The sequence below is a fragment of the Hippoglossus hippoglossus genome, chromosome 3, assembly GCF_009819705.1.
Source record: "Hippoglossus hippoglossus isolate fHipHip1 chromosome 3, fHipHip1.pri, whole genome shotgun sequence".
NCBI classification, from domain to species: Eukaryota; Metazoa; Chordata; class Actinopteri; order Pleuronectiformes; family Pleuronectidae; genus Hippoglossus; species Hippoglossus hippoglossus.
In genome coordinates this window covers 30,094,972-30,121,955 of record NC_047153.1, presented here as the reverse complement: position 1 = coordinate 30,121,955, position 26,984 = coordinate 30,094,972, and the positions used below count along the sequence as shown (strand labels likewise).

At 40.1% G+C, this 26,984-nt stretch overlaps 1 protein-coding gene and 1 long non-coding RNA gene across 3 annotated transcripts in view; one reads left to right on the top strand and one right to left on the bottom strand.

Moving 5' to 3' along the window:
- Window positions 1–13,220: 13,220 nt before the first annotated feature.
- LOC117759533 lies at window positions 13,221–14,157 on the top strand. Its single transcript, XR_004613497.1, has 2 exons — window positions 13,221–13,688; window positions 13,962–14,157. It is a non-coding gene; the product is annotated as an uncharacterized LOC117759533 (long non-coding RNA).
- Window positions 14,158–14,993: 836 nt separating this feature from the next.
- The window catches only part of arnt2 (aryl-hydrocarbon receptor nuclear translocator 2), a 55,142-nt gene continuing 43,151 nt past the window's right edge, over window positions 14,994–26,984 (bottom strand). For both annotated transcript variants that reach the window (XM_034581658.1, XM_034581657.1), the window contains exons 13-19: window positions 26,328–26,403; window positions 25,549–25,672; window positions 25,293–25,395; window positions 25,056–25,194; window positions 24,120–24,270; window positions 16,073–16,218; window positions 14,994–15,893 (exon numbers count right to left, since the gene is read on the bottom strand). In XM_034581658.1, the coding sequence (XP_034437549.1) occupies window positions 15,795–15,893; window positions 16,073–16,218; window positions 24,120–24,270; window positions 25,056–25,194; window positions 25,293–25,395; window positions 25,549–25,672; window positions 26,328–26,403 (838 nt within the window). In that variant the 3' untranslated portion in view covers window positions 14,994–15,794. The remainder of the gene's footprint in view (window positions 15,894–16,072; window positions 16,219–24,119; window positions 24,271–25,055; window positions 25,195–25,292; window positions 25,396–25,548; window positions 25,673–26,327; window positions 26,404–26,984) is intronic.

Below are 26,984 nucleotides of genomic sequence, written 5' to 3'. Positions count from 1 at the left end.
TTTCGTGTTTTTTCAGTGTCAGTTTATTATAGTCATTGTATAGTAATAGATATAATCCCAATACAATACTTACTTAGTAAAAACTCTAATACATTTGAATACATTTAACAAAAACAACATAAACCAAAGTGTAATATATATATATATATATGTTACACTTTGGTTTATGTTGTTTTTGTATATATATATACAAATATATATATATATATATATATATATATATATATATATTATTATCATTATAATTAGAGTAAATCTACACATTCACCTGAACATGTGACCGAAAAAGGATATTTGACTTTCCTGGTATATTTCTGGTAAAATAAATCAGCTGCAAATGATAATTGTTTATTTCACAGTTAATAGAAATTGGCCACATTTTTTTACATAAATAATTTTCCATCATAAAACAAAAAGCGGTGCACCCTCTTCAGCATGCAGCTCTCCAGTCATCTTCCTCAGCTCTGCTTCTGGCTGGTGTTTGCCCTCTGGCTGGCCCATATGAGGCTGAATTGGTCCTGAGACTCCATCCATTCATTTTCTTCCACTTATCCGAGGTGAGGTTGTCTTGGCCACAGGCTTAATAGGGTATTGCAGACATCCCTCTCCCCAACAATGCTCTCCAGCTCCTCCTGGGATTCTGAGGTGTTCCCAGAACAGATGGGTTCTCCCCATTGGATGTGCACAGAAAACTTCAAAGAGAAGGTGCCCAGGATGTATCCGGATCAGTTCCCTGGAATCACAGGTGCTGAGATTGACAAATAATAACAAATAACGCCTGTGCCGAGACAACGAATATTCAGATTTATCCTTTTAGCAAAGGGTTTAAATTTTACAAACACAAAATTGTTTATCTTGGCAGCATTACCACAAAATCCCAACAAATCTACATATTTGTAAATTGCAAATTAGTTGTACATGGATGTAAGATTTCGAAGACTGCTTCACAACACCTGAAACTCCCGTTGTATAAAGCCATACACCAGGTAACATCCAGCAGAGACTGTTCAGATTCAGTAACAGTAGAGGAATGTGTCCTCAGATAGCTGAAGCACTTCAAATCCACCTGAAAGGGAGAAGAAAATCCACTCCACACACTTTTCAGCGCTGCCACTAATAACCATATGGGGACAGGACTCGGCTGTGTTTGTTATAGCCTGGAGGAGGAAAGCTATTATGAGATAGTCTAATGTGTTAAAATCTAACAGACTGCAGTGATGGAGTCTGGGACAAGCTTCCCATACAAATGTTGCAGAAGAATGTGCCAATAGCTCAACACCTTATGTCTGATATTTGGAACAGATGAGGTAAAGTTATGTTTTTTTCCAGGCATAAGATTTACCTGAGGCTGAAAAAGAAGCTTCTGTATGGATAAGGGTCCTAAGCCTTTTACAATTTATATTCAACAGAAACAAGACAATTTGGAATGCACCTGCCAACAATAAACATCGACATCTCGGGAGGTAAATGGTTCCATCCCTGGCTCCTCTGGTCCACATGCTGAAGTGTCCTTGAGCAAGATACGCAAACCTAAATTGCTGCTGATGGTCATACCATTAGACATTTAGTGTGAAGTGCTTTGAGTGGGTGATTTGACTAGAAAAGTGCAATAAAAGATGTTTTCCATTTACCATATAAGTGTTGAACTGAACTGTTCCTTTTTCTCTTGCCCTCATTGTATAACTTTAAGTGAAGGCAAAAGGGTTCTTTAAGATATTGCTTCTTTTTCTCCATCATGATGCATCGTAAAAGTCAAAAGTGATCTTCCACATTGGTGACATCTGGTGTTAATGTGTAAAAAGTGACTTCATATGAAAGTCACTCTATTTGTTCAATAAGATATATCTTATATCTTCACTTTATTATAATATTAGTTTGATGCAGTCTAAATTGTTTATCACAATACCAGTTCTTTTCTTCTTCAGTGAAAACTGAAATTTATTATTTCAAGTGCAACATTTTTAAATAGGTTATTAAATGTTATTAAATATATAAAAGGTATATATTATTTTCTATTGCACTTTTCAAAACAAGGTTGTAAATTGCTTTGAGATAAAGCGAGGTAACAGAACAGTTAATGAATCAAATTAATGTTTATATTAAGTTAATAATGATCAGAGACAGTTCCTCTTAATGAGAAAGGTTGAATTCAGACACATGGGACGGATGGTTGACAGCTGAGGCACCATTAATGTTTGTTTCAGTCTCTACATGCTGCAAGAATATTCAACCGAGAAACCAGCTGTCTTTTCTGTCTCCCATTTTTTCTTTTCTTATGGGCAGCTATGATGGAGTACCACTTTTAATGTTGTTATATGAGCCAAAATTGGAGGGCTTGTTAACTTGTACATTTTGTATGAAAATAGTCTATGTATGTGATGCAATGCTGATGACAGCATGAGGATTCTTATAGAGTCCTGATGGGGGCGCTGTACTCAGCTTCTGCAGCAATTGAAACAGACATGGTTGCTGTTCATGCAGTTGGCCCCAATGCTTTGGCTGATGTGAGCATCCCTGGGGGGGCTTTCTAGTTGGGCAACGTGGGCTGGGATTTGGATAAATTATGCATTCTTTAGTCAGAACACATTTACATTTAAGCACATAATCCATCAATGTACATGTCTTTGCATAATTTCTTGAGCAATTTTTGCATTACATCCATTACTTTAAATGTAATGTAGATATGAAATTCACATTGTTGTTGTGTGGTCAGTCACTCTAGTGGCTAAATAAATGGAACACTTTGCCCTCGGTTATTCAGTGAGACGCACGGGACAACATTGATTCAGTTTATTTTGAACAAAAACTGTAGAAATCAGTAAGTCAGCAGTGTGATGTGTGCTTGGTTGAGTGGGCCATGAACATGTGTTCAAGCAGTCGGACACGTAGAAAAAGGAAAGAATGACACTGGCCAGGCTGGTTCTCTTATATACTCTAGAGCCAATCAGATGGAAATCAGTGTACAGAGGGTCTTTCCCAGTTCCACCCATGGGTGACAAACAAAGCAAGGTTGTCACATTCAACAAAGAGCACATTACAGATAGGTCTTGGGGATGGGAGGACAATGGCAGTTTTAAAAATGAGTGATATAATTAGGTGCAAGGTCCATTAAAAGTAAGATAAAATCTGTGTCATAAAGTATGAATCTGTGAAACATGTTGTTCCTGTGTTAAGTAAGTAATGTTTACTTATGTCTCTAAATAAACCGTTGCAGAAGCAAACATATGAGGCCATGAATAGATTCACGAGAGGTTTGTTGCTTCCCTTCCTCCTAGACCAAAACTGGGTTATGTTACAGATGGGATAAAGCTTAAAATAAAGAGAGATAATTCATTTTAACATTCTGGAGCCTCACACATGAACAATCAAACACAATATATTTCAATATATAATACATACTGTACATATATTTATTCTGGAGGTAAATTCTCAGCAGTCCTGAGTGAGCATGTCCCAGCTCAAGGATTCCTCACAGTCACAGTCTTTCTTAATAGTCAGTCCAGCTGGATGAACACATGTACGAAGGCCAGCTTCATGCAATACAAATATGTAAATGTAACTCTTGACTGTGAATCCACAAAAGCCATCAAAGTAAATTTTCCTTCAAATCTTTAATTTCAACAAAAAATATATTTTTATATATGTACATATGTCTGTCCCAACACAATGTCTCCTAATCAAATTTTAGAGATTAACATAAATCCAGAACAAATCATTCATCCTTTCACCAACAAGATAATGCTCTATTGGGCGGCTGTGGCTCAGCAGGTAGAGCAGGTCGACTGTGCTGGAAGTGTCTGAGTGATGTATGACAGAGAAAGAGCTGCACATTTGTTTACAGGTCTTTAGGAGTATCCTAGTACTGCACATTTGAATCAAAAATGTCACTCAATAGAAAAAAAAGAAATGGTGGCCATGTCTGCCAACATGTTCTATGGTTGAGATAAAAGTGGAGGAGGTAAACAATCTATGAATTCTGCACGAAGTCTTGAGTCAGCTGATGAGCTTAAAAAGAAAAGTCTGACTTTCTGAGAAGCACTCTCGGTAGTAGAAGGAACAGGTGTAGGTTTTCTATGGCGCATTGTTCAACTGGTGACCCTCCCATCCAATCCCTTCATCTTTCTTTCTTTGTTTAAGTTTTTATAATTATTGTTTGGTTTTCAGTGAAATTTGTTGTGCTGTTTACCTGCATCATTATGCCGCTGTGTGACAGGAAACCCTGCTGTCTCTCAGCTCCACAGCCAGACAATCCCCTGTGTGAGGCTAAATGAGAGTGTAAATCAGCTTTTACTGCGATAACCACAGCCTCCTGTATTAGCATAATAAGATAAAAGCCAAGTTAGCCTGATGCTGCGATCAAAGCAGCTTTTCATAAATTGCAGCTCAGCACTCAGCAGCTCTTGTTAACAATGGAGGATCACAACAATCAGACTCCCTCAAAACAATAATGTTCCATCATCATCAGAGTGGGTTAGCTGAACAGCTGTGACTCCATCCTCTGCACTGACTAGAAGGGCCCAGTGCAAGTGTGTGTGTGTGTGTGTGCGTGTGTGTCATGTCCTTTTCTGCCACACTAGACGTGTTCACCAATTGTTAGTGGGTTATGATTGGACGGCTTATCAAAGGGCAGAGCAAGACAACTGGTGTATCATCTCTGCTGTAACAGGTAACCTGGGGTTTTCTTTAGCCTTTGTGATGTGAAGAGTTAATAAAACCTCTTGAGTCTTGTGGATGGTTTATGTAATCATCTGACTATAAGAAGATAAAATGCAGGAGGCATAAAAAGGAAAAAAAAAAACTCTTATGGCAAAAACCACAATGTTGCGTGAACCACTGAATGAATATAAGAAAGAAATAGTGTGGTTTCCGTTATGTCAATACAATACTTTAGAAAAACATAAAAAAATTTCAGGCATTAACCACAAAGTCCACTTTTCAAGTGCAATGCATCATCAAGTTGTGTTGAAGAGATGTAAATAGCGTCACCTAATCTGAAGCGTTTGTCTTCAGAACCATCAAAACCGTGACACATCAAAACTCCACAACAGTTGGTTAGTGATGTTTCTAATACAATAAAGATTTCAATACAATTGATTTGTTTTTCTGAGTTTGGGCACATTTTAGTAAATATAGGTAAATGCAGTTACCACATCCTATGTATGAGACCCTGTGTCCACATATGGGGACATTTAAATTTGATTTGATTTGTTGCACCTTACACGTAATTCTGCTGAACTAAGGCCTGTTGTTGTCGTAACACATTTTTGCCATGCAGTGTTAGTAAAAGAACAATGCATTTAACAGAATACAAAAATGGTGGCCAAGTCTGCTATTTTATTTTTATTAAACATATTGGTTGAAACATGTTTATTTATGCTTACTTTTGTTCATTTGCTCAACTTTAGGTCAGATTCTTGACACCCTCAATCAAGATGGGTGACTTGTAATGTTGCAGTTATCCTCTAGGCTTTAAGTGACTGTGACAGTGAGAGAAACTCCTAAAGTCTCCTAAATCCTGCATCTGAATCAACCAGATTTGAGAGACTTACATGCATAAAACTACAGACTGTCAATACAATCAATTCTCATTACATAATAGCCTGAGAACTGGCTTCACTTGTAAAAAAATGTTTACATTTGGACATCACCATGGCCTGGTGCTGTGTGTTTTTGGCTGCTCTGGTCATAATGTAAGTGGTAGTTAGAGTTTATATCCATAATAGTGTGTGTTTGTGGTGTTTGGAGGTATGACTCCCTTCATGTGTCACATACTGTATATGACCAGTTCTTGTTATGATGATGTCATCCACTGAGTTGTGATGACAACTGAGCCAGTTCCATTTGCTGATGAGGACCATGTTATGTATTTGGTCTCCAGTTGAAACAAACTTTGATGAATGCTGTAATCCAAGTCGGAGCACATGCTCTTGACGTGTGGTGCCCCTCAAGGGTCAATTCTTGGACAACTGCTGTTCAATCTATACATTCTCCCGCCCGCCCATATCATTCACAACAATAACCTTGCCTACCATAGTTAGGCTGACGACACTCAGATTTACATAGCTCTCTCATCTAATGATTACGGTCCGATAACATCTCTATCCAAATGCATCACAGAAATCAATAACTGGATGTCACAAAATTTCCTAAAAAGAAAAAAAAACTGAGAGAATTGCATTTGGCAGCAAAAATGAGAGACTCTGCATTGCTGCTCACCTACAAGGTAAGGATTACACACAAAAGAGCAGGTTAAAAACCTTGGTATGTTAATGGTTAACAGTCACATAAAGCGATCCCAAAACCAGCATTTCATCACCTCAAAAACAGGGACTTAGAAAAACTATATTCACAGCAAAATTGACTACTGCAATGGACTTTAAACAGGAATTCCTAAATAGACAACAAGGCGGCTATAACTCTTGACCATCCTCACACATAACATCTGTTCACCATGAGGAGAATAGAGCTCCTTCCACACATACTCCCTTCTCTCCAAGCAGTACCCAAGGTCAGGTTATAGATAAAGGGCCAACCAACAGTACATTGTAGTGTCTACGCTCATGGACTTTCATATCTAACTCAGATGCTCCAGACAGAGAGACACCAACTTTAACTCTTTTGCGTATTTTATCAGTGGTGGACGGAAGGACACAACGTGATTTAGTTATGCAAACTTTAGGCTTAACTATCCAATAAGATGTGAACACCTCCATGTAACATAGAGAGTGACAGCAATTCTAGCCATTCATGGATGTGCTGTTGGAATGGGTGATGCAAGGAGAGGGAGATATATGTGGATGCTGTGGGAGACATCTTCAGACTTGGGGGTGACAATTGCTCATGTTACTCTGTTAGCGTTTGTATATTGTTCCACCTTCTGGTCTCCTTGATGCATCAAGTCTACATTAAAACCTTCTGCATAAGACATCAGCTGCTGCCTGAGTTCTCCTTTCACCAGCTTCCAGAAAACTTCCATCCCATTAGTAATGCGCCATCGATTGCAATTGTTCAAACCAGATTGAAAATATTGTTATTCATAAATGCTTTAATGAAGCTATTTTGCAAGGTCATACCCCTATTTTTATTTTATGATTTTACCCAGTTCTATCTATTTTATATGTATATAAAATAGATAGAACTACATGTACTAATTTTCTCTTTAAACTTATTTAAAACATTTCACACAGATGCATCCTTTTGACTATATCCACCTCTTTTAGTCATTTTACGCAGTTTATTCTATACTTTCTTTTCTCTCTTTTTTCATAACAAACTTTGCTCTCAGATTTTAAATTGTTTTCTTTAAATGTTGTCTTTTTTGTTTTTTAATGTCTCTGTACAGCACCTTGAATCTTCCTCTATATATGAAAGGTGCTTTATAAACATAATTGCCTTGCCTTTCAATGTGGCACAGCTTATGTTCGTAAGTAGTTTTGGGTTGAGAATGTTTCACTACATATGCTGATACCAAAGTCAACAATGAACTTCCCATACTTGTACTTTACTTGAGTAATTCCATGTTTTGCTGCTTTCTTATATGTACTGTGTTCTGCATAACTTTGTTTATCTTACAGCTATTGTTATTGGTAAAAGCATTAGTTGTGTGTGGTAGAAGGTGAAAGACGTGAAAGATGTGCCTACTTCTCTGCCACTGCTCAGCCCTCTGATACATCAGTCTGAACAGCACTAAATTCCTGTGAACCCACATGAATGAAAACTCAGTGATCGTGCAGTTGTCCTCCATTAAACTGAAAGGAGTTTCTCATTTTTTTCTAATAGTTTCATTAACAGGGTACAAAATATTGGAAACATCTCGCTGTATAAAGCACTGGTGATATTTATACTCTCGCACGGCCGCCAATTTGTCCGTGGCTCGTCTCGTGCGTCTCGTCTCTGGAGATCTCTCTCCCCTTCATGCAGGACATTTTCCACATTTGCAGTGTCCATGATGGATGACCCCTGTGTCCCGCTGCCAACCTGCCATCCATCACATTCATACAGTACATTTATGTGCTGTCAATGACACGTCACCACCTGAGCCACAATCGATTGCTATCATTGCAATCATCATTATCATTACTATTATACTATTACTGAACTAAAAAACAACAAATCCAGCTTTAGTCTTACAAGTGCTTTCTTGTGGCATTGTGTAATCCCTCCAAATCCCAGTGTAAATTAGCGGTGAATAGAGTGACAACTACAAAGCACAAACAAACAAACAAACGATATTTCCAGGCTCTCTGCTAAACTGATTCATCTGAACTGCTTCCATAAATAAACTCAGCGCTGTAAACAGAGCACTGTTCAACAAACTACAATAACAAAACTCAGCAAATACCAATATGATGACGATGAAATGTTATTGAGCTTTTGCTTATGACAAGTGGAACAACACCTTCCAAAGTTCAGAAAAGCACAGCAACCATCAGCAACATGGTTTAAACCCAGAGTCACACACGCACACACTGCAGCAGTGATGGGGGCATGGCTGAAGTACTGACCCCCATGGCTGGTCTGCTCTGCCTCATCTGGTGTCTGAGGTGGTGCGTCATCCGTGCAGACTGATGGAGAGCTATCAACAGAGAGTCACATTATAATGAAACTGACGAGAGTCCCTGAGTTTTAGAGCAGAAGTCACTACAAAGGTAGCCAGGTGAGTTCTTGTTGCTTTTCCTCTCAGAAGCCGTCGGCCCTCAGACCTTCTTGTTTTGGTCAATTAGCAAAAGAGAGGGAGAGAAAGAGAGGCAACTGATGCTGTCTTGTGAATGCTTCAGTCTACAAGCTGACAGCACTACAACTACCTGCTTTTTTATGCAACCTTCTTTATATTATACTTAGCTGACTTCCTAAAGCTTTCACAGATCAACATAAATGTATAGCTAAATGAAAGACATTACAGACATTTTACATAAGTTGGTAACACAAATTATATGTGTTGTGTTTGGAGTGCATGGAGGAATTAAAACTTTCCTGAACCAAAAATGAACACATAAAATGTATTATAATTAAAAAGAAATCCCCAATTTCACAGATGGAAAAGAAAAAGCTAATTTGCCTCTTAGGACTTCCATATGTTTCTGTCTTTATGAAAACTAATAATATGCTTGATAAATTTCACTCGTAGAGCAAAAAAAACTGCTTGATCTTAGACCAGCTTTGATGCAATTGAGATTTGATGGGTTGCCTTTAAAGTTAGTCAGCCTATGGGATCCCTCTTTTTTCTTGGGCAAGACATTGAACCCCAAATTGCCTATATCTAAATTTGACGATGAATACAGACCATTTGCCATTTACCAAATACAAATGTATTATTATTTTTGGTCAGCAGGGTTTTGAGGTGAGATTAGGTGAAGTCAGCCGCCTGTCAGTGTTGCTTGTTGGTAATGATATTAGTTGTTCACTTTACCTGCTGTGGTTCCAGGGGACCTGTACTCTGTGCTGGGCTGTGGCACCGCTTCGTTCTGCAAAACTCTCCTGATGCCTTGTGAACACAGAGCGTGACCAAAAACAGTGGGAGATGGAGCTGCATTGGTGGAAAATAAAAAAGTTGTGTTGCGTGTGTAACTGCAGGTAAACAGGCAGCAGTGTTGATGGGCACAGTGGGTTGTTTTTCTCTGTGTGGTTTGAATGCTGCTGTCAGTGTGTTTGGAGGAGATTCTCAGCAGCATGATTTAAGATAGACCTGTCAGTGAGGAGACACATTGACTGCAGACGAGCATGCAGCTATGCTCTGCCAACCACAGTGAACACACACACATGCACACACTCCACAACATCTCAGTGGCTTATGCAAATCAAACACTATCGCACAGAACCACACACACCCTCCGACATGCACGGCACAGCAGAGTGTCTCGGTGATGGTTTCAGGCCCTGAGGTGAAGCTCTGTAAAGACACCAGATGCCATTCGGAGGCTATTTACAACACTCGAGTTGGGAATTTTTTTAAATAAGCACCATCTACTGCACTTATCATCTAATGACTATCAGTCAGGAGACGTGGAGTGGAGCCAGACGAAAGCAGCATATAGATGCAGAATGAAGACATCGTGAGAATGAAATGTTCCTCCCTCCCTTCCCCTCCAGTCCATCACAAATGCTGCAGAGCTTAGCAAATGTCAGAGGGGAATTTAAGAGGCTAATCGGAGTGCATGTCATGTCAGGAAGGAATGTGGGAAACTATTTCTCTTCAAATCACCTACCAGTTTGTTCATGAGTCGAAGCTGAAGAAAAGTATTAAAGTGCCAAGCAGGAGAGCTGCCAAGAGCTGCCACTTTGTGTTTATGAGAAGAAAAAAACAGATCTGAGCTTTGGCATTCCACTGATACTTGACAGGCTTTAGAAAAGTTTTCACGGCATATGTGCAGCTGATATAGGCTGAGTGGGAAGGTGAAATGCTACAGGACATGTAGAGGATATATATGTAGTGTGGGTCCTATATGTTATGTTTTCAGAAGATTACAGAGTTAAGATGTTACAGTATCAGTCCTCTATGAGAACAGCACAGCTGTCAGGGGCAATGTCATGGGGTAGACTGGGATTGAACCACCGAATGGTAAGAGGACAACCCATTCTCTACCATGCAACAGCCGCCCTGACTTACTGCAATAAATGGAGTCCAATTCACTGCTTGTGTTTGATCCTGATAGTTGAGGATATGAACACATTTACTGATCACTTAGTGCATATTAATGGAAATGTATGCAACAAAATAGCAACAACACCGATACGTTCATAACTCAAATATGAATCTAAATCTTCAGCAAACAACTGACTCTTGCAGTGATGTCATTTCTCACCAGGCTGCAGTGATGTGCAGGTGTCCAGGACTCCATGACACCATTGTGGTGGTTTTGGTTATAGGAGCAATAGACAGTGACGGTAAAAGTGATCACAGGTGAAACAGGCTCGACAGCCCAAGAGGGCTAGTGGAGCATGGCTGAGAGCGAGACAGAAAACAACCAGCACTAGCACCACCTGACTTTTAACCTGATTTAAAAAAAAAAAGATATATGTTGTTAAGTCTGTTTGTATAAATGTACAACTTGTAGATTCATGACGACCGCGAACTCCTCTTCCTTCCTAGGTGGTGAAGCTGTAGCAGCACTCGGACCACAGCGTCTGTCCAGGATCTGTTCACAGGTCTGACAATCCAGAGTGAGGAACTGAAAATATGCCTGTGGTCTAGAGACGTTTGTCTCTAGACCTGCTGAATATCACAGACACCTAAGGCTGTAATGGAGAGAGGTTCGAATTGACAGTTTTGTTGCGTAACTGATTACTCCTTTTAATTAGCTGAGCAAGAGGCAGCACCTCATAGGCATCATACATATACACATTCACTGTGAGTATCTGTCTCCTTGAAGCATGTGCAGACATGTCACTAGTCACTTATGTTCAAATGTTTACAGCACGTGTATCCTGCTGACGGAACCATTCACTTTGAATCTGTCACAATAAAAAGCAGTTATGGAGGATGTTAGTACAGTGTGTGAAGGACAGAAACCTCCTAAACAAAACAAACAGGAAGATGTTGTCAAGCTGTCTTCACATTCTTCTTAAATTACAGTTCAACGTTTCATTTGGGATGGACAGAATATTTCTCCTCCAGCTCGCTGTCTTGGTCCCAACGACTTTACCTCCCATCAGTAAAGAAAGGATGGGATTGTGCTCTGTAGATTCCTCTGTTTGAGACTGAGGAATTAGAGAGCATCACATTGGTAAAAGTTATGAAGTCATCTGAAGGTATAAACATTCATTCATCATTAATAAAAACAGTGGCAGTAATGTAAGAATGAAATGTTGTGATAACACAGAAGACAGGAAATCTTTGTCCGTTGTCTTGAAGTGACAGATGAGGTTGAGTTTAGGTCTGGACTCATTGGAATATGGTTTTCCTATGAGCACTGATGATGCAGAGTGACAACACTGAGTCCAATCCAATCAATTACCTGTCAGTGCACTTGACTCAGTGTTTACACCTCAGAGACCACAAAGGTAACGTAACTGCAAATATTGTTTACAGCCTGACAAACTTATATACAGGATCAGCATTAATGAGTAATTTCTCATTCAGAAATAGAGCCGCAGCTCTGCTTGGCTTTTTGGAGCTTCATAATGACTTTCAGCTCACTATTGTGTCTGAGTTGTTGTCAGTGAAAAGGCTGTGCATGCAGCCAAACAGCAGACAGGCACAATCAGAGAGCAGCTGGCAAACTCGGTGGAGCATTTAGCTACTGAACAGCCAGATATTTCCCACAGGGGGTGGAGGAGACCAAACACAGAACTAAAAGAGAGGGAGCACTGGACTTTCGTTAACCTTATTTCAAATGAATAATAATGTTGCTTCATAAGTCCTGGATGTGTAATTAAGCAACTGTTTGTTCTCCATAGTTCAACATATCAACTTGAAAAGTGATTGTGTCAGTGTTATGTTCACATCTGGATTCTGTGTGAAAATACTTAAGTTCACATATGCAGTTGTACTAAGAGAATTTGATGTGTGCGATTGGCTCAGTTAACATAAGTGAACATTAATTATTATCAGCAAGTTAATATTGTCACAGGTAGAAGAACACATCTATTATATCCAATATTATTATTATCATTAGTTATTGCCTGTGTGAATCTAATGAACTACTAAAAACTCCAAAACAAAATATTCTATGAGATAACCTGATTTAAGCTTTATACCTAAAAATAAAAGATTTGTTCTGAATGTAGTGTATGAACAATGGAAGAGTAAGACATTGAACAGAAGCCACGTAACCAATAAGAATTTATTGTCACAAGCACAATTTGTTACACAAAAATAATGGGTCACATTTACACCATTTGTACAGGTCTAGAACTCAATGTACAATGAACAGACTAACTAAATACCAATAGTTAAATATGTAGTCACATTGCACACAATATCATTAAAACCTACACAAAAGAACATGTACTGTGTGAAAGTAACACGAGTCGACATAAAAATCACATTATTTACAAAAAGAAAACATCAATCTGAGATCTTTAGCAAAATGATTCGACGTCTGTTCACGCTTCTCCATCCGTCTGTCAGGGACATTATACAATCTATCATGTAAAAGCTCCCCCACTAGAAAGTATTATTCAGTCTCTTAATAGTTGAAAAGATTATTAAGTAATTAAGTCAAGTAGCGAGAGCTGAAGAACACCAAATACACTAGTAAATACTGCGATTTGCTTGGACGGTATGGCGGTTTTTCCCTTATAAAGCAGGCTGGTGAGATTAGCAGTTAGCTTCATGAAGTGCACTTTAAGCCTTAGCTTAACTGTCTGCAATGAGTTTATTTTATTCTTTTTTGTTTCATGTATACATAGAATCCTTCGGTACTCGCATCTGGACATCACTACATATAGTTTACATCATAAGGTTGACGGAGAGTGAGGTCAGCAGCAGGTGGAGTGCAGCAGCATCTCCTCACCTGCTGCTGTTTGGCAGAGTCAGTGATGGTGCGTGAGAGGCGGCACCAGGCAGATGGAGGTGAATGTCTTCAGCGCTCAGACGTTTTACTTCTTGTCATTGACATCCCTATTGTTGTCCACTGATGCTCTCTACAGTCACTGCAGGTTTTACCATAGGAGGGAACTAGTCTCCTACTAGTGTATGGGTCCTATTGTAGTGTGAGGTAAATGACATCCTGTCTGGGCTGACACTGGTGGCCCAAACCATAAATTGAGATTCAAATAGCAGAACTTTTCCTACAGTCGTCTGCTGACTTAAAGAGCAGTCTCCACTTTGAGCAGTCTCCAAATTGTGGCAGCACACTGACACAATTTTTCTGCAATCACAATGAACATGACTGAGTTGACATCTTTTAATTACACTTCCACTGCCTGACATTTGTGAGCTGTGGCAGACACCAGCAGTTCTAATGCACTGGTGACTATGTGTTAACCTGTGTGCTCACACTGCAACACATGTTATACAGGAAGTGTAAAAAGTAACAAACAGGCGGTAATGCTCTCAATCCCAGTTGAGCAACGACTCTCGTACATTTGGGAAACTTTGCTGGAAAAGCACAGACCTAAATTCCTCCGTAGATAAGTAATGATGAATCACCATGGTGTAACTTTAGCCTATTTACAGTTCATTGACATGTGGATGCTGTTACCGGTCAGCTGCACATCAGCATCCTCATCAAGACTAAATGTTAAATGACCTTATATCAGTGAGTGAAATATTAAATCAAAAATAATATTCAGGGCAGATTTATTGCAGATATTTCATTTGACCAGAAACAAGTGCAAATTTTCTGCATCACATTAAAAGTCAATCTAATGCAGCAGCTCAGGAGCAATATTCATTTATTAAATAGTCACCCTGTGTATTTCTACATGACAGAGCATCAAAAACTTAAAATTTTCTGCTGAGTTTTTTCCTCAGATGTCATTATTCCATCTTGAAAATATATTGTTGGCAAAGTCATAAATGGTGGTCACCTGCGTGGAGCTGACATGAACAGCTGAGAGAAATGATGTCTGGGGGACATTGAATTTTATTGAAACATCCTCTTATCGGATCTAAAAGAGAGGAAGTGTATAATCTTGATAATATTCCACCAGTGTCTGACACATCCAGCTGTAACCTGTTGGCTGTCCTCCTCCGGTTGTGCTGCTGACTGCCGAGAGCTACAGAGTTCAACTGCCTGTTATAAAGGCTCGAGACAATGTCCATCACTGTGACGACAGCCGAACAGCTGATGATCGCTCGTGTTCCTTCCATCTGACCGCAGTGCTCCTCCTAACAGCGATGAGGTATGTGTATTTTCACAGATCCATACTGTAGGCCTCGGGGAGGGGCAAACGTTGTGGCTGTGTGTGTGAAATGACAAGTGCACCCAGACATTCACTGTGTTGCACATCAGCTGTGTGTTTGTGACCCAGTAAGATACACTGCGGGTCAAATGTTTTACAACACCTCCATTTTTTTAAATTAAAGCATAGAACAAAAAAATTATGAGTTTATTTTTTTACAGGATAGATCATGGGAATGTTTTTTAACTAAATATAATCTCCAACAGACGAACACACATGATGTTCTTTCTGCAACGGAGATGAAACATTGTTCAGAAAAATACACAGTTTCACCACTAACGTTTTAGTTTTAGTTTCATCCTCTGTCCACTTCATCAAACCAGCTCCATGACCTGGAGACCGTGCTGCTCTTCATCATGTGAAGCCTCTGTCTGCTTCTGTTCTTATCAATAATAATAATTCAATATTTCATGTCATTATGTTGTTGTAGGATAAAGCTCAGTCTGTCTTCATTTGTTTTCCTTTTCTTTTTCTAACCATTCTGATAGAAATATGCAGAACTACCTTCTAGATCAGCGTTGTCCTTTTTATGTACCAGAGGCTGTCGTAACAGACTTCAGACACACTGGTTTGTAAGTCACCAACACCTGTACAAACTGTTTGTATCAAATTTAAAGCCTTGGTTTTTTTCCCACTGCTGCAGGAAAATGTGAGTTAGCCAATGTCTTCATGTCTGTTTTCTATGAAATCCACACTGTTTGGTGACCTAAACTTTCTTTTTCATTTATCTTGGCCAGTTTGTTGCTGACCTTTGTTCCACTGAAGCTTCTTCACTGGACTTGAACTGATGAAATTTCATAAAAACTGGAAAAATGGGAGTGTTGTTGAACTTTTGACCGATGGTGTAGAAAAAACGAGACAGAACATGAGCGATGAATGCAAACTAGTCTAGTTCTGAGAGGGGGAGTGATAGAAAGAGAGAGAGAAACAGAGAGAAGGGGGGCTGGTTACTCAGAGAAAGGTGGGAACATGCCGAGGTCAGCAAAGTCCTCAATGTTGTAGTTGGCTGTTCCCTGAGTGGGATCTCCAGCCATGGGTAACATGTCCTGCAGAGACATAGAGAGGGGGGGTCAGAGGTCAGGGGTGTGCTCAGGACATGCAAGTCTTATCAGACATATCGCATATCTGTGCACATTGGTCAGCAGCCAGCAGTCGGGCATGCTGTGGAGACACATTGCAGGACAGTCCAAGAGCAGCAGAGTGTGTATCTGGGTTTGTGTGTTACCTGGAAGACTTCTGTCTGGCTGGGGTTGGGGTGTGTGTGCTGTTCCCCCGCCTGCTGGGAGTGATGCTGGTTCTGCCACTGGGACCAGACCTCGCTCGGACGACCCTGGAACTGGGCTCCACTCTGACTGCTTTCCCCCGACACATCTGGAAAACACACACACACACACACACACACACACACACACACACACACACACACACACACACACACACACACACACACACACACACACACACACACACACACACACACACACAGTTATAATACCATCTCATCATTTACTACAGGCAACCTCTTCAATCTGAATTCAAACATTTTGCATTACTTTTGTGTAGAGTACGAAACAGGTCGACCATCTTTATCTTCCCCTCCGTATAACTGTTGTTATCATGACCACTACTCCTTCAGCGACAGCTCATTATTATTGTTTCACTTTTTTTTAAAATAAAACTGACACTTCTCTATTGAATTAAAGATGTTGAGTTAATCTTGTGTGTGTTGCTGTATCCTCCTCTCTATATTTACAAGACCAGTCTGCTGACTGATGCTGTGCTGCTCTCCCCTTTGTTAAATTCTTAATTTTGGGGCAAGCTTCTCTTTCACTTGCCCGTTTTTAAAAACAACAAAAGAGGTAAAATAAATAAAATCATCTCAATTAGCGACAAACAATTAGCTGATTAGAAAATAAAGTAATCAAAAACAATTTTGATGACTGATTGAAGCCAATTAGAAAGCATCTAATATTGTTATTCAAGATGTAATGTTATGATTGAAAAAAGAAAAGACCTGACACAGACAACCTAACTAATTGTAGTGTATTTGTAACAGCAATTAACATTAATTAGACTCATTACTGGTTAATTAACATCCTTCCTAACATCATTTCCACTGCGCTGTTGGACACATTGATGTTGACTGCTGCTGGTGTTAGTCATAATACCTCATTAAAATGTACACAACTGCAACAAACCATCGCCAACTCATAAAGTGAGGATTGACAGAGGTTGAGAGTCTGGTAGTCTGATGATTTTTGAGCTCTATTGAACTGTCGCTGTTCACATCTTCCAAGATAAACAGATGAAACACAGGTGGGAAATCTAGAAGTTTCTCTCCCATGTTGACAGATGCACTGGCAGTTGTTTCCATTCTGACACGACCATTAGATAAATCCCTCTCTGAGAATGATGACATATCTCTTTCAAGCGGTGCCAGCTGTCGAAGGCCCACAGGCTTCCCTTGCTCTTCATCTCATATGTAACGTTCTAACACTTGTTGCTGTTGCTATCGTGCCCTTCATAATACCCATGGTGCACCTCAGGTGGATGGAGGAGTCTTCACCTTTGGCCCAAAGTTGAAATTATCAGATAGTTCATGTACTCTTAGCCCAGATATCATTCCATGGTTGAGTTTAAACAAACTCAGTAGAGCGCACAGCTCCGCCAAAGCCACTTCTAAAGTTGTCTGATTTCATACATCGACATCCAGATACTGAGAAAGTGATGATGTCATCAATGTCAAAAAAGATTCCCCCTTTAACTGGATCAGCACCAACATTTACTGGGTTTTTCTCTGGCCCCATCACTCCATGCAGTTTGGTAATCGGGTCAGCAATTTTTGCATGATCCTGCTGACAATTAAACAAAACCTAAACCAACAAACACGAGTGAAAACATTACCTACTTGGCAGAGTAATATTATATTATAGCTATGACACTATTAACAGTAGCAGTAAAATAATATCTCATATTGATTTTATGTTGTATCAAGTATTTAGATTATACCACAGATTATATCACTGTGTATATCAGACTGTGTCTGAACAATCCAGTAATGTTAACATATTTATTATTATGATTATTGTATAATGATGCAAGCTTATGGTCTAAAGCTCAGGGACCTAGTTCCTTCAGGATGTGTCCAAATTAGGGCTGCACGATATATCGGAAATTTATCGTCATCGCGATATCAACATGCGCGATATTAACAAGCAAAAGTATCGCAAAAGACTGCTTGAATTGCGATAAATGTGTTCCATGTGCCACGCATTCACGCTCTGCATGTCAATATATTTGGCCAATCAGATGGAGTCCTGCTGCCGTAGACAATATAGTAAAGATATTCAGATAATTGACGCGTTATTCCGTCAATTAATCATTGTCGGAAGAAGAGACTAGAGAGAACAGAGAACTGCGAGGAGGCACTGTCCAATCTCACTCCTCCTCCTCCCGACTAAATTCTACTGTGGAAACTTCTAGTGATCACGTTTGTCCCAGTTCAAATTCATCCCTATGAACAGTTGATTATATAAAAGAACTTTGTAGTTATTTATGATAGTCCGAGAACCTGAGGGAAAAGTAACACACTCTGACTCCATTGCACTCTCTCTTTCTCTTTTGTCGAAACTAAGCACATTGTATACCTGCCAATGTAGGTGCATATCATTATCTTGATAATGTGCCTTAAAATAACAGTGAAATACTGCAGCACTGTTGCTCTCCTTTACTCCTTTGTAAATATGATATAATGATTTGGGTGCAGCAGTGAGTGACGATTCTGATGTCCAGGTGGCAAAATACAAGGATTCTATGAACAACGTTAATGTGTGTGACAGACGTTCTTCCACTCTACGGTAGCATCACCCTACAAGAGTGTCAGTACTTTCAACAAGCCTTCTCCCCTTCATTCTCCAGTGACAACTTCATTCATATAACATCAATTATTGAAGCTGATCAGCTTCATAGTTTTGAACCAAGGCCATCAGCAAATTAAGTTATTTGGGGAGAAATACAGGTTGCCAAGTCAAGTGCCTACACCTGTTATGTCAGCGTGCCAGATCCATATTTAATCAAATCTGCAAAGCCTCTGTCGCTGTGTTAAAGTATGGGACAGATTTGAGTCAGTACTGGCAGATACCCAATAATAAAGGTCTCAGATCTGGATCAGGGCCCACAGTAGAAAAAACATTATCAGGACATTTCCTAGTGGAGATGTTGCTTTTTTATTATCTGCATGTTAAAACAGGGCACCTAACTAACATTTGATCAATTACTCGTATATGTGAAAATTTATAATTAAAGCCTGTTTTACATGTTTTAAAATAAAGTATATTAACAATAACTCTTTCTCTCAACATCAACATAACCTGATAATAGCAGCAGGGTCAGCTTCATGACTTAGTTCTTAAAGCTGTCTTTTGCTCATACAGCAGCTACACACACTATGTGAATGAACAGACCTGCACACACACATATACACTCTCTCCCTGCAAGGCTGTTTTGAGAGTACATTAAGCAAAGCCGATTGATAAACTGTCGGCCTCCCCTTGCAGAGGAACCTGCTCACTGTTTCACAGTAAAAAACTAAATACTCATCTCCACGCAGATACAGGCAAGAGGCTGAGCTTGCGATGAAGAGAGGAGATCCAGATGAAAAAGTAATTCACCAACACAGAGGAGGATTGAATGTGTATACATGAAGTGGAAAGCAGAGGAGATAAGGAAAAACAACAGCTTATTAAACATGAGTGAAGGCTGAAAACATGTGCAACAACAGACCGAACGAACAGCGCTGGCTGCAACTGACTTCATCCTTCATAATGGTCTGACAGGCAGAGGAGAACGAGTGAGTAAAAATATGACACATAAAACTGCCTTAAGCTGGGCATACACCTTACGATTTTAGAAATGCCGTTATTAAATTCCAACTCATACTGTACAAGTAAATCGTCTACTATGTGATGCCGAAGCATCGTTCTTCAGACTGTACAGTCTGAACACATAACTTGTGTTCAGACTGTACAGTCCGATTGTCAGCCATGACCTGACTGCTCACACTGTAGGTGTAATATGCCAGTGCGAAAAGCTATACAGAGCCATTCTGATGACATTTGGGGGGGAAAATGATTATGTGGCCACGAAAAAATAACACGTGGGAACTAGAGAATAGGTCATGCACCGTACACTGACTCTGATTTATCCCACACTGTAGTGGAAATGTTTGCAATTACTTGTCAATAAAAACATAGGGCTCTATCCTTGTGCGCCACGGCATACTGTGTAGATGCGTGACTGTGCGCATTCTGCATAACGGTGACAGGATGTGCCTGATGCATCTGGAAACAGGGAGAGATTGAGATGTAGTGGGTCTGTTAGTGTTGGGATAACCAGACATAGTTTTACACTTTTATCCTCCCCTTTAAGAAAGTGAAGGATAAGGGCAGTTTAATAGAATGGTTGGTTAATCACCGCCGCTAACACACAGCGTACATCTCAATCTCTGAATTTCTCCTTTTACTCCTTTAACTGTGCTTACACAGTCATCAATCAAATTTTATTTGTATAGCCCATATTCACAAATCACAATTTGTCTCATAGGGTTTTAACAAGGTGTGACATCCTCTGCCCTTAACCCTCAACAAGAGTAAGGAAAAGCTACTAAAAAAAAAAAACTTTAACAGGGTAAAAAGAAGGTAGAAACCTCAGAGAGAGCCACATGTGAGGGATCCCTCTCCCAGGACAGACAGAAGTGCAATAGATGTCATGTGTAAAGGAGAACATCAGTATTTGCAGCATTGATTAGAATAAACACTTTGTAGCATAATGGAAGGTCAATGAATTGATGGATTATTGTCAGTAATGGTCGAGTATCTGAGGAGAAATATTATAAATCAAGCAGTCTTGTTGTAATCATAGTCCATGGTCAGCAGCCACCACAATCATGATCCAACATCAAGATCCGATGCCACCATAGTCCACAATCATGATCCACTGCCGCCATCAGGATCCACCATCAGCTGCCACCTCAATCGTGGTCCACCACCATTATCAGATGCCAACACGATACAGGATCCGCCATTATTATCACTATCAGCCAGCAAGACACAGGATCCACCATTACGATCACAATCTCTGATACGCGACCCACCATCATAATCCACGATGTGGCCGCAGCCGTGGCCCTGAATCTGCGGACGATAAGGCAAAGGGACTCCGGGGAAGAAGTCAAGTCAGTAACATGTTGTGGAGGTGAGGGGGCTGGGAGAGCACCTTCACCTGCACCACAGAGCACAGGTGAGAGCTGTTAGCTGATTGGTCGTCACGCTTAAAAGGCAGCGTCTGCGCTGCCTCGGGGGAGAGGACTGACAGGACTCAGTACTCGCACGGACTCTCAGCAACACTGAGCTACTGAGCTGGAAAGCTCAGGGAAGTTTAAGTTTGCATTTTGAATTTATGTTGTGGTTATTAATAAAGTATGCTTAGAAGCAACACTTGTGTCTCTGGCTGTGTGTGGGAGAGCCCCGTGGCAAGGTCTACTGCCACACATGTATTGATAAGATATTAATTTCTTTGATGTGATAAGGAGGGAGAAGAGGAAGGAGAAGCTGGGAAGAGAAGCTCAGTGTGTCATGTGTCCCCCGACATTCTAGACCTATAGCAGCATAACTAAGAGCAGGTCCAAGACAAGCCTGGACCGGCTCTAACTATAAGCTTTAGAGCTGCGCTATGGCACACGAGGATAGAGCCCTATGTTTTCATTGACTATTAATTACAAACGTTTCTGATGGTCAGAAGCAAATCATTTCTGCTCATTCCCCCCTGTACACTGCAAGGCAAAAAAGCACAACAAAGCTGAAAATCGTTTGACTCTTTTAGGAGTAAGAAGACAAGAGGGCAAATAAAGGATAAATAAAAGAGCAAGTCGAGAGAGAGAGACATATAAATCATTTGGCTAATGTGCGTTTCCATTAAAAGGCCATCAACTAGTTGCATACTAGACATGCTTTATTCCTACAGCTAAGTGGACAACAAACACAGAGACTCCTAAGCAGCTGGTTAATGAGCCGTCACTGACTCAACACACACAAGTTCATCAGTCAGTGTTCAACAGTCCAGCTTTCAGTCAGGCCAGTGGTCTGGGAAATTACATTTTGGTCAGTTGGTCAGTGGTCGATCACTGTGGTCCAGAGTAAAATGCCTCTGCTAGCATGCCACCTTCATTTTTAGAGATGATAATAGAAACAATTCTCTGGTTATATTTCACTTTTTTACATCTAGTTGTGAAGGTCATAGGGGGGTGACTTGACTTTATATCTGCAAGAAATCCCTCATTGACTGGGCTGTACTACTATAGCTGCCCAGACCTTACACCAAATACACATAAAACTAGTAAGTGTCTTTAAACAGCTTCATCTCACTACCCTTTTTCTTTTGCTGCCTCGCAATGTATATTTTATGGTTTTAATTGCTTAATTGTTTAGATGTTGCCAGATGTTTGCTCATCTATATACAATTGAAAGTAGAAAAACACCACCAAACCTTATTGAGTTTTAAGATAATTTAGTAATATTCAGTATCATTATTTCAGTGGGATCTTAGGTGTTTATTATTTTTACCACATTGTTATATAATGTAAAATGTATTCTGATAAGTTTAGGTCCAGGTCAATTCCCACACGTACATAATTGACAGGCATACAAGGAAACAAAACAGCATTCCTCGTGGACCTCAGAGCAACATTGTATTAAAACACCACACATCACATTACAATTAAATTACGCTTTTATCCAAAGCGACTTGCAATAAGAGACACAGCCTATAGGCTATGAGTGAGCACTCTTACATTAGCATCACAGTGGGTGTGGAGTGGCACGGTGAAGCAGTGGTTAGTATTGACACTTCCCAGCAATGAGGTTCTGGGTTTAAACTTGCCAGTTGTAGCCTTGAGTGAGTTTAATTTCTCTCCCCATGTCTTCATGGGTTTACTCCAGGTAAATAAGCTCCAAAGACATGCAGGTTAACTGGAGACTTCATCAACAGTGATGATGAAAGAACCAACACAACAACTCTTGCAGGTAGACCGCTACACTAACAACAGCAGTGAATCCCTTTCCACCAGGGCTGGGTGATATGACTAGGATTAGATATTTCCTCTAGGATTTTTTAAACTTCCAAGTTCTGTACATGTCAAAGTAACTTCTGATTAGTGTTGGTGTTCATTGTTAAGGTGTAAAGTGAGCACAGGTCAGTGGGAGAGTGTGGAGGGAGGAAAGTATTAACCAAATTAACTGACATGACCAAGATTAAGAGGTTATAAATGTCGGTTTCGATACGTTTCCGGTTAATTATTTTCAGGAGTTAAGTTGCAGCGGAGACAAGTCTTCAGACACACAACAATCTTCCACCTTGTGGATATAAACTCACTGTTAACTGCAACCAGACAGCATTGATTCCCTGCCGTTTCAGGGTCAAATTAGTCCATCCAGCTCTACAGCCGTGTCCATTATGTTGCTGTGTTAGCCTGTTTCCATGAAATGTAGCCAAAATGTCCTCTGATATCTTCCTACGAGGTGCATTCACGGACCCCCGAATCGTGTGGATATGGCTGCTAGCTTAGCCACTTCCTATGGACTTTTAGGCTTAAAACACGGTGACCTTGTTTCGAGTAGAATATGAATGTCGGGGCTTGTGGACAATTGGGTGACACCACAGGAGCAGTATGGAGGCATGTTAGGTTTTTCTGTTGTATTATTATGTCTGAAGAGGGAGTCCCCATTGACTTCAATTGTATTGGATTCTGCTGCAACACTGTTTACCCCCGAGACTCCAGAAGTGTTTGTGGACTTAAACACTTCATCCAACCCTCCATTGGCATAGTAGTGAGTAGATAATGAGTGAATATTCATTTCTCAGTGAACTATCCCTTTAAAAGGTGCTCCAAAAAACGCCTTAAATATTTGGTCTGAGAGAGGCCACTGCATTACTACACTACATTACGCTCGTCATCATGGTGACTTAACACTACTACTATAGTCGTATTGTTTTTAATGTCATTGCCAAGCCCCACCTTGCAAGATCTTTTAACAGTGAGGTAGGTATGTGTCAATATAAATGTTGTCAGTCCCTATATTCATAAGATTGGGTTTGCAGACAGAGACACACACACAGAACAACAAACCAGTGTCCAGAACTCCACAGCAACACAGGTTGTACAGTACAACAGATCACACAGCAATAAATGAGGATAAAAGATGAAGACAAGCGCTCACCAAATGCTGTGCTGCGGTTTGTCAGTCCTGAGTAAGCGTTGCCACTAGGAGAGGAAGTGGCTGGTGAGGACAGAGGACTGTAGGAGGCCGGGTCGGTCTGGTAGCTGTGGCCAGAACCAATGCCAAATGGACTGGACTGGGCTTTACTGGACTGGAGAGCATAGATACAGAATATTAAAAGGTGTAACTAAACACAGTGAGCGACTCAAGGTTCAGTGTAATACAAGATAGAAGATTCAGAGGTCAGTGTGTTCAAGTTATTTTAACCAAGTTTCCTGAAAACAAAGAATGAGTACTTATTTAAACCTTTCTTTTGCATGAGCAGAATATATGTTTGAACCTTCCTACACCTCTTCACTTGTTATAGCATGAAAATGATGTGACACATCAACATTATTTCACGAGTTGGACAACATACAAAAACAAAACTTGTTGCCGTTTAATTAATGTGCTTTGCAATGACCTTCATCCAGTTAAACATGTAATATTAATTTCAGCAGTAACTGTCCAGGTATATCATTTATGCAGGTAGAGCAGGTCGTCCACTATTCGGTAAGATACTGAACCCCAAGTTCCTGAAGTACCATCAGTGTGTGAGTGTATGTGAGATAGAGAAGCACTGGATGAATGTATATGAATGGCTGGCTGTGACTTGCGGTGCAAAGCACTTTGAGTGGTCATTACAACTAGAAAAGCTCGACATAAATGCCATCCATGCATTTTACTACAATAACTAATACATTTTGAATGATTTATGTAAAATGTCAGGTTAATTGAAAAGCCAAAGGATACGCATGCTGCTTTCCCTAAGGCTGGACTCAATACAATAAAGATGAGTGCGGCATCCATAAATAAAATAGTGTGTGTGTGTGTGTGTGTGTGTGTGTGTGTGTGTGTGTGTGTGTGTGTGTGTGTGTGTGTGTGTGTGTGTATTACCTGTCCCGAGAAGGGGGGTCTGTTGCCTGACCATGCAACCTGGCCTGGATTGAGCTGCCTAGAAATCTGAGCTAGATTCTGATTGGATGAACCTGATGGCTGGATATCATTCACACCAGGGACGTGGATCACAGATGAACTGTAAAAATATACACACATAAGAATGTGAATAATGAATCGTCAGGCTACACTTTTCTCCAGAGAGACATGCTGCTATCACATATCACTGGCATGTACCTGAAGCTTTTGCCAGAGTGTCCCTGCTGGAAAGGAGAGCTCTGGGAGTAGAGCTGCTGTCCTCCAGCTGTGGAGGAGGGAACCATCATTTTCTTATCTCCCGCTGTACACACACATACACACACACCCGCATCAGCATGATAAAAATAACAGGGAAGAGATCACTAGTGATTAAAAGAAGTACAATGCAAAAAGCAACCATCAGGGCGTGTGTATGAGGCTGATGTTGACTTATTTCTGTGTGTGTATGTCGTACAGCCAGAGATGCCGGTGTACATCTCAGCAAAGCGTGGGTCTCTCTCCTGGGAGAACAGAGCCTCTGTCTTGTCGATGTTCTTCCCTGCCTCATGGACTCCACTGCTGACGCTGGCCACAGGCACCTGAGGGAGGGAGGGAGTGAATGTCGGGGGGAGGTAGGGGTAGAATGGGCGAAGGTGTGGGAGATGTTTGGGATTATTTGTTTTTGGTCATAAAAAATGCCAGACAAACAACACAAGTTGCACATACACAAGTGAAACCGATTCCATCCACTTTTTCAAGCTAATTAGAAGCTTTTTAGCCAAGTGGGCAAGGAAGAGGAAAAAGAAAAGAGGATAATCAAAAAGATTGTTTTGTGGTCTGCTCTGCTTTGCCAAGCCCTAATGAAGCTCTGATTAAAGGACAATTCCAGTTTTTTTCTACAGCCTGGGAAGTGAACATTTTTAGCCAGTTATCGAGTCCTACTGTTAAACACCTGATACACACTGTGGTAAAAAACTTCTCTTCTATTATATCTGTGTTAACAAAATAAATTGCTCAAATCACATTAAAGAGCAAAGATGTTATTTATTTCTTTACATGGACTGCTACTATAGAATAATGGATGGTGCATGGCAAATTCAATTTACAACAAAATGCTTTTTATGAATAAAAGGCACACAAAATGTAGATTATATATTGATTCAATCCAGTCTTTAACTGATATTCATTGCAATTTGGAGGCATCTTCTTAACTTGCTATTTGCAAGGTGAAGCAGTTCCTAAGTGGATTGTTACCTGGGAGAGATCATAGGCAGTTAGTCCATCTCTCTGGTGAACTTCCAGCTCTGCCTGCTGCTGCTGCTGTAGCTGCCTGCAAAAATAAGTCAATAAATGTGTTAGAAAAATAAGGAAATGACAGTTCTTTTCTGGCCGACTATGACTATGCCAAAGTCCTCCCCTGTCCAACAATAAAACACCACCAACCAGTGAAGTTGCTGCAATTTCGGTCACCATCTTCCTTCAGAAGTGTTTTTGCAGAACGCTATGATGTCAGAGTGAATTTAACCTTTTATCTTTTGGATATGAAATTATTTCATTATTTTATCCTATTAGACATTTGTGTGAAATGTTGTATTCCCTATTTTACAAAAGTACAAAAAAAAAAAGTACAATTGTGACCATTTTCCTTTAGAACTTCATCTGATGATGAAGATGATATTATATGAAAATCTCCAGAATACTTTATCAGTGAAGTAATTGTGATTGTAATGTATCTTTTGAATTTAAAGTAAAGTCATGTTATGATCTTAGAGGCCTGTTGATCTGCTTTAGCCTCACAATATTCTGTTTGTTTTCAGTCACACAAGACTGATTGACAGCTTTCAAACCAAGCCAAACAAAACAAACATAAAAAGGAAAACCTTTAGGTTATGAAGGTTATGATGAACGTCA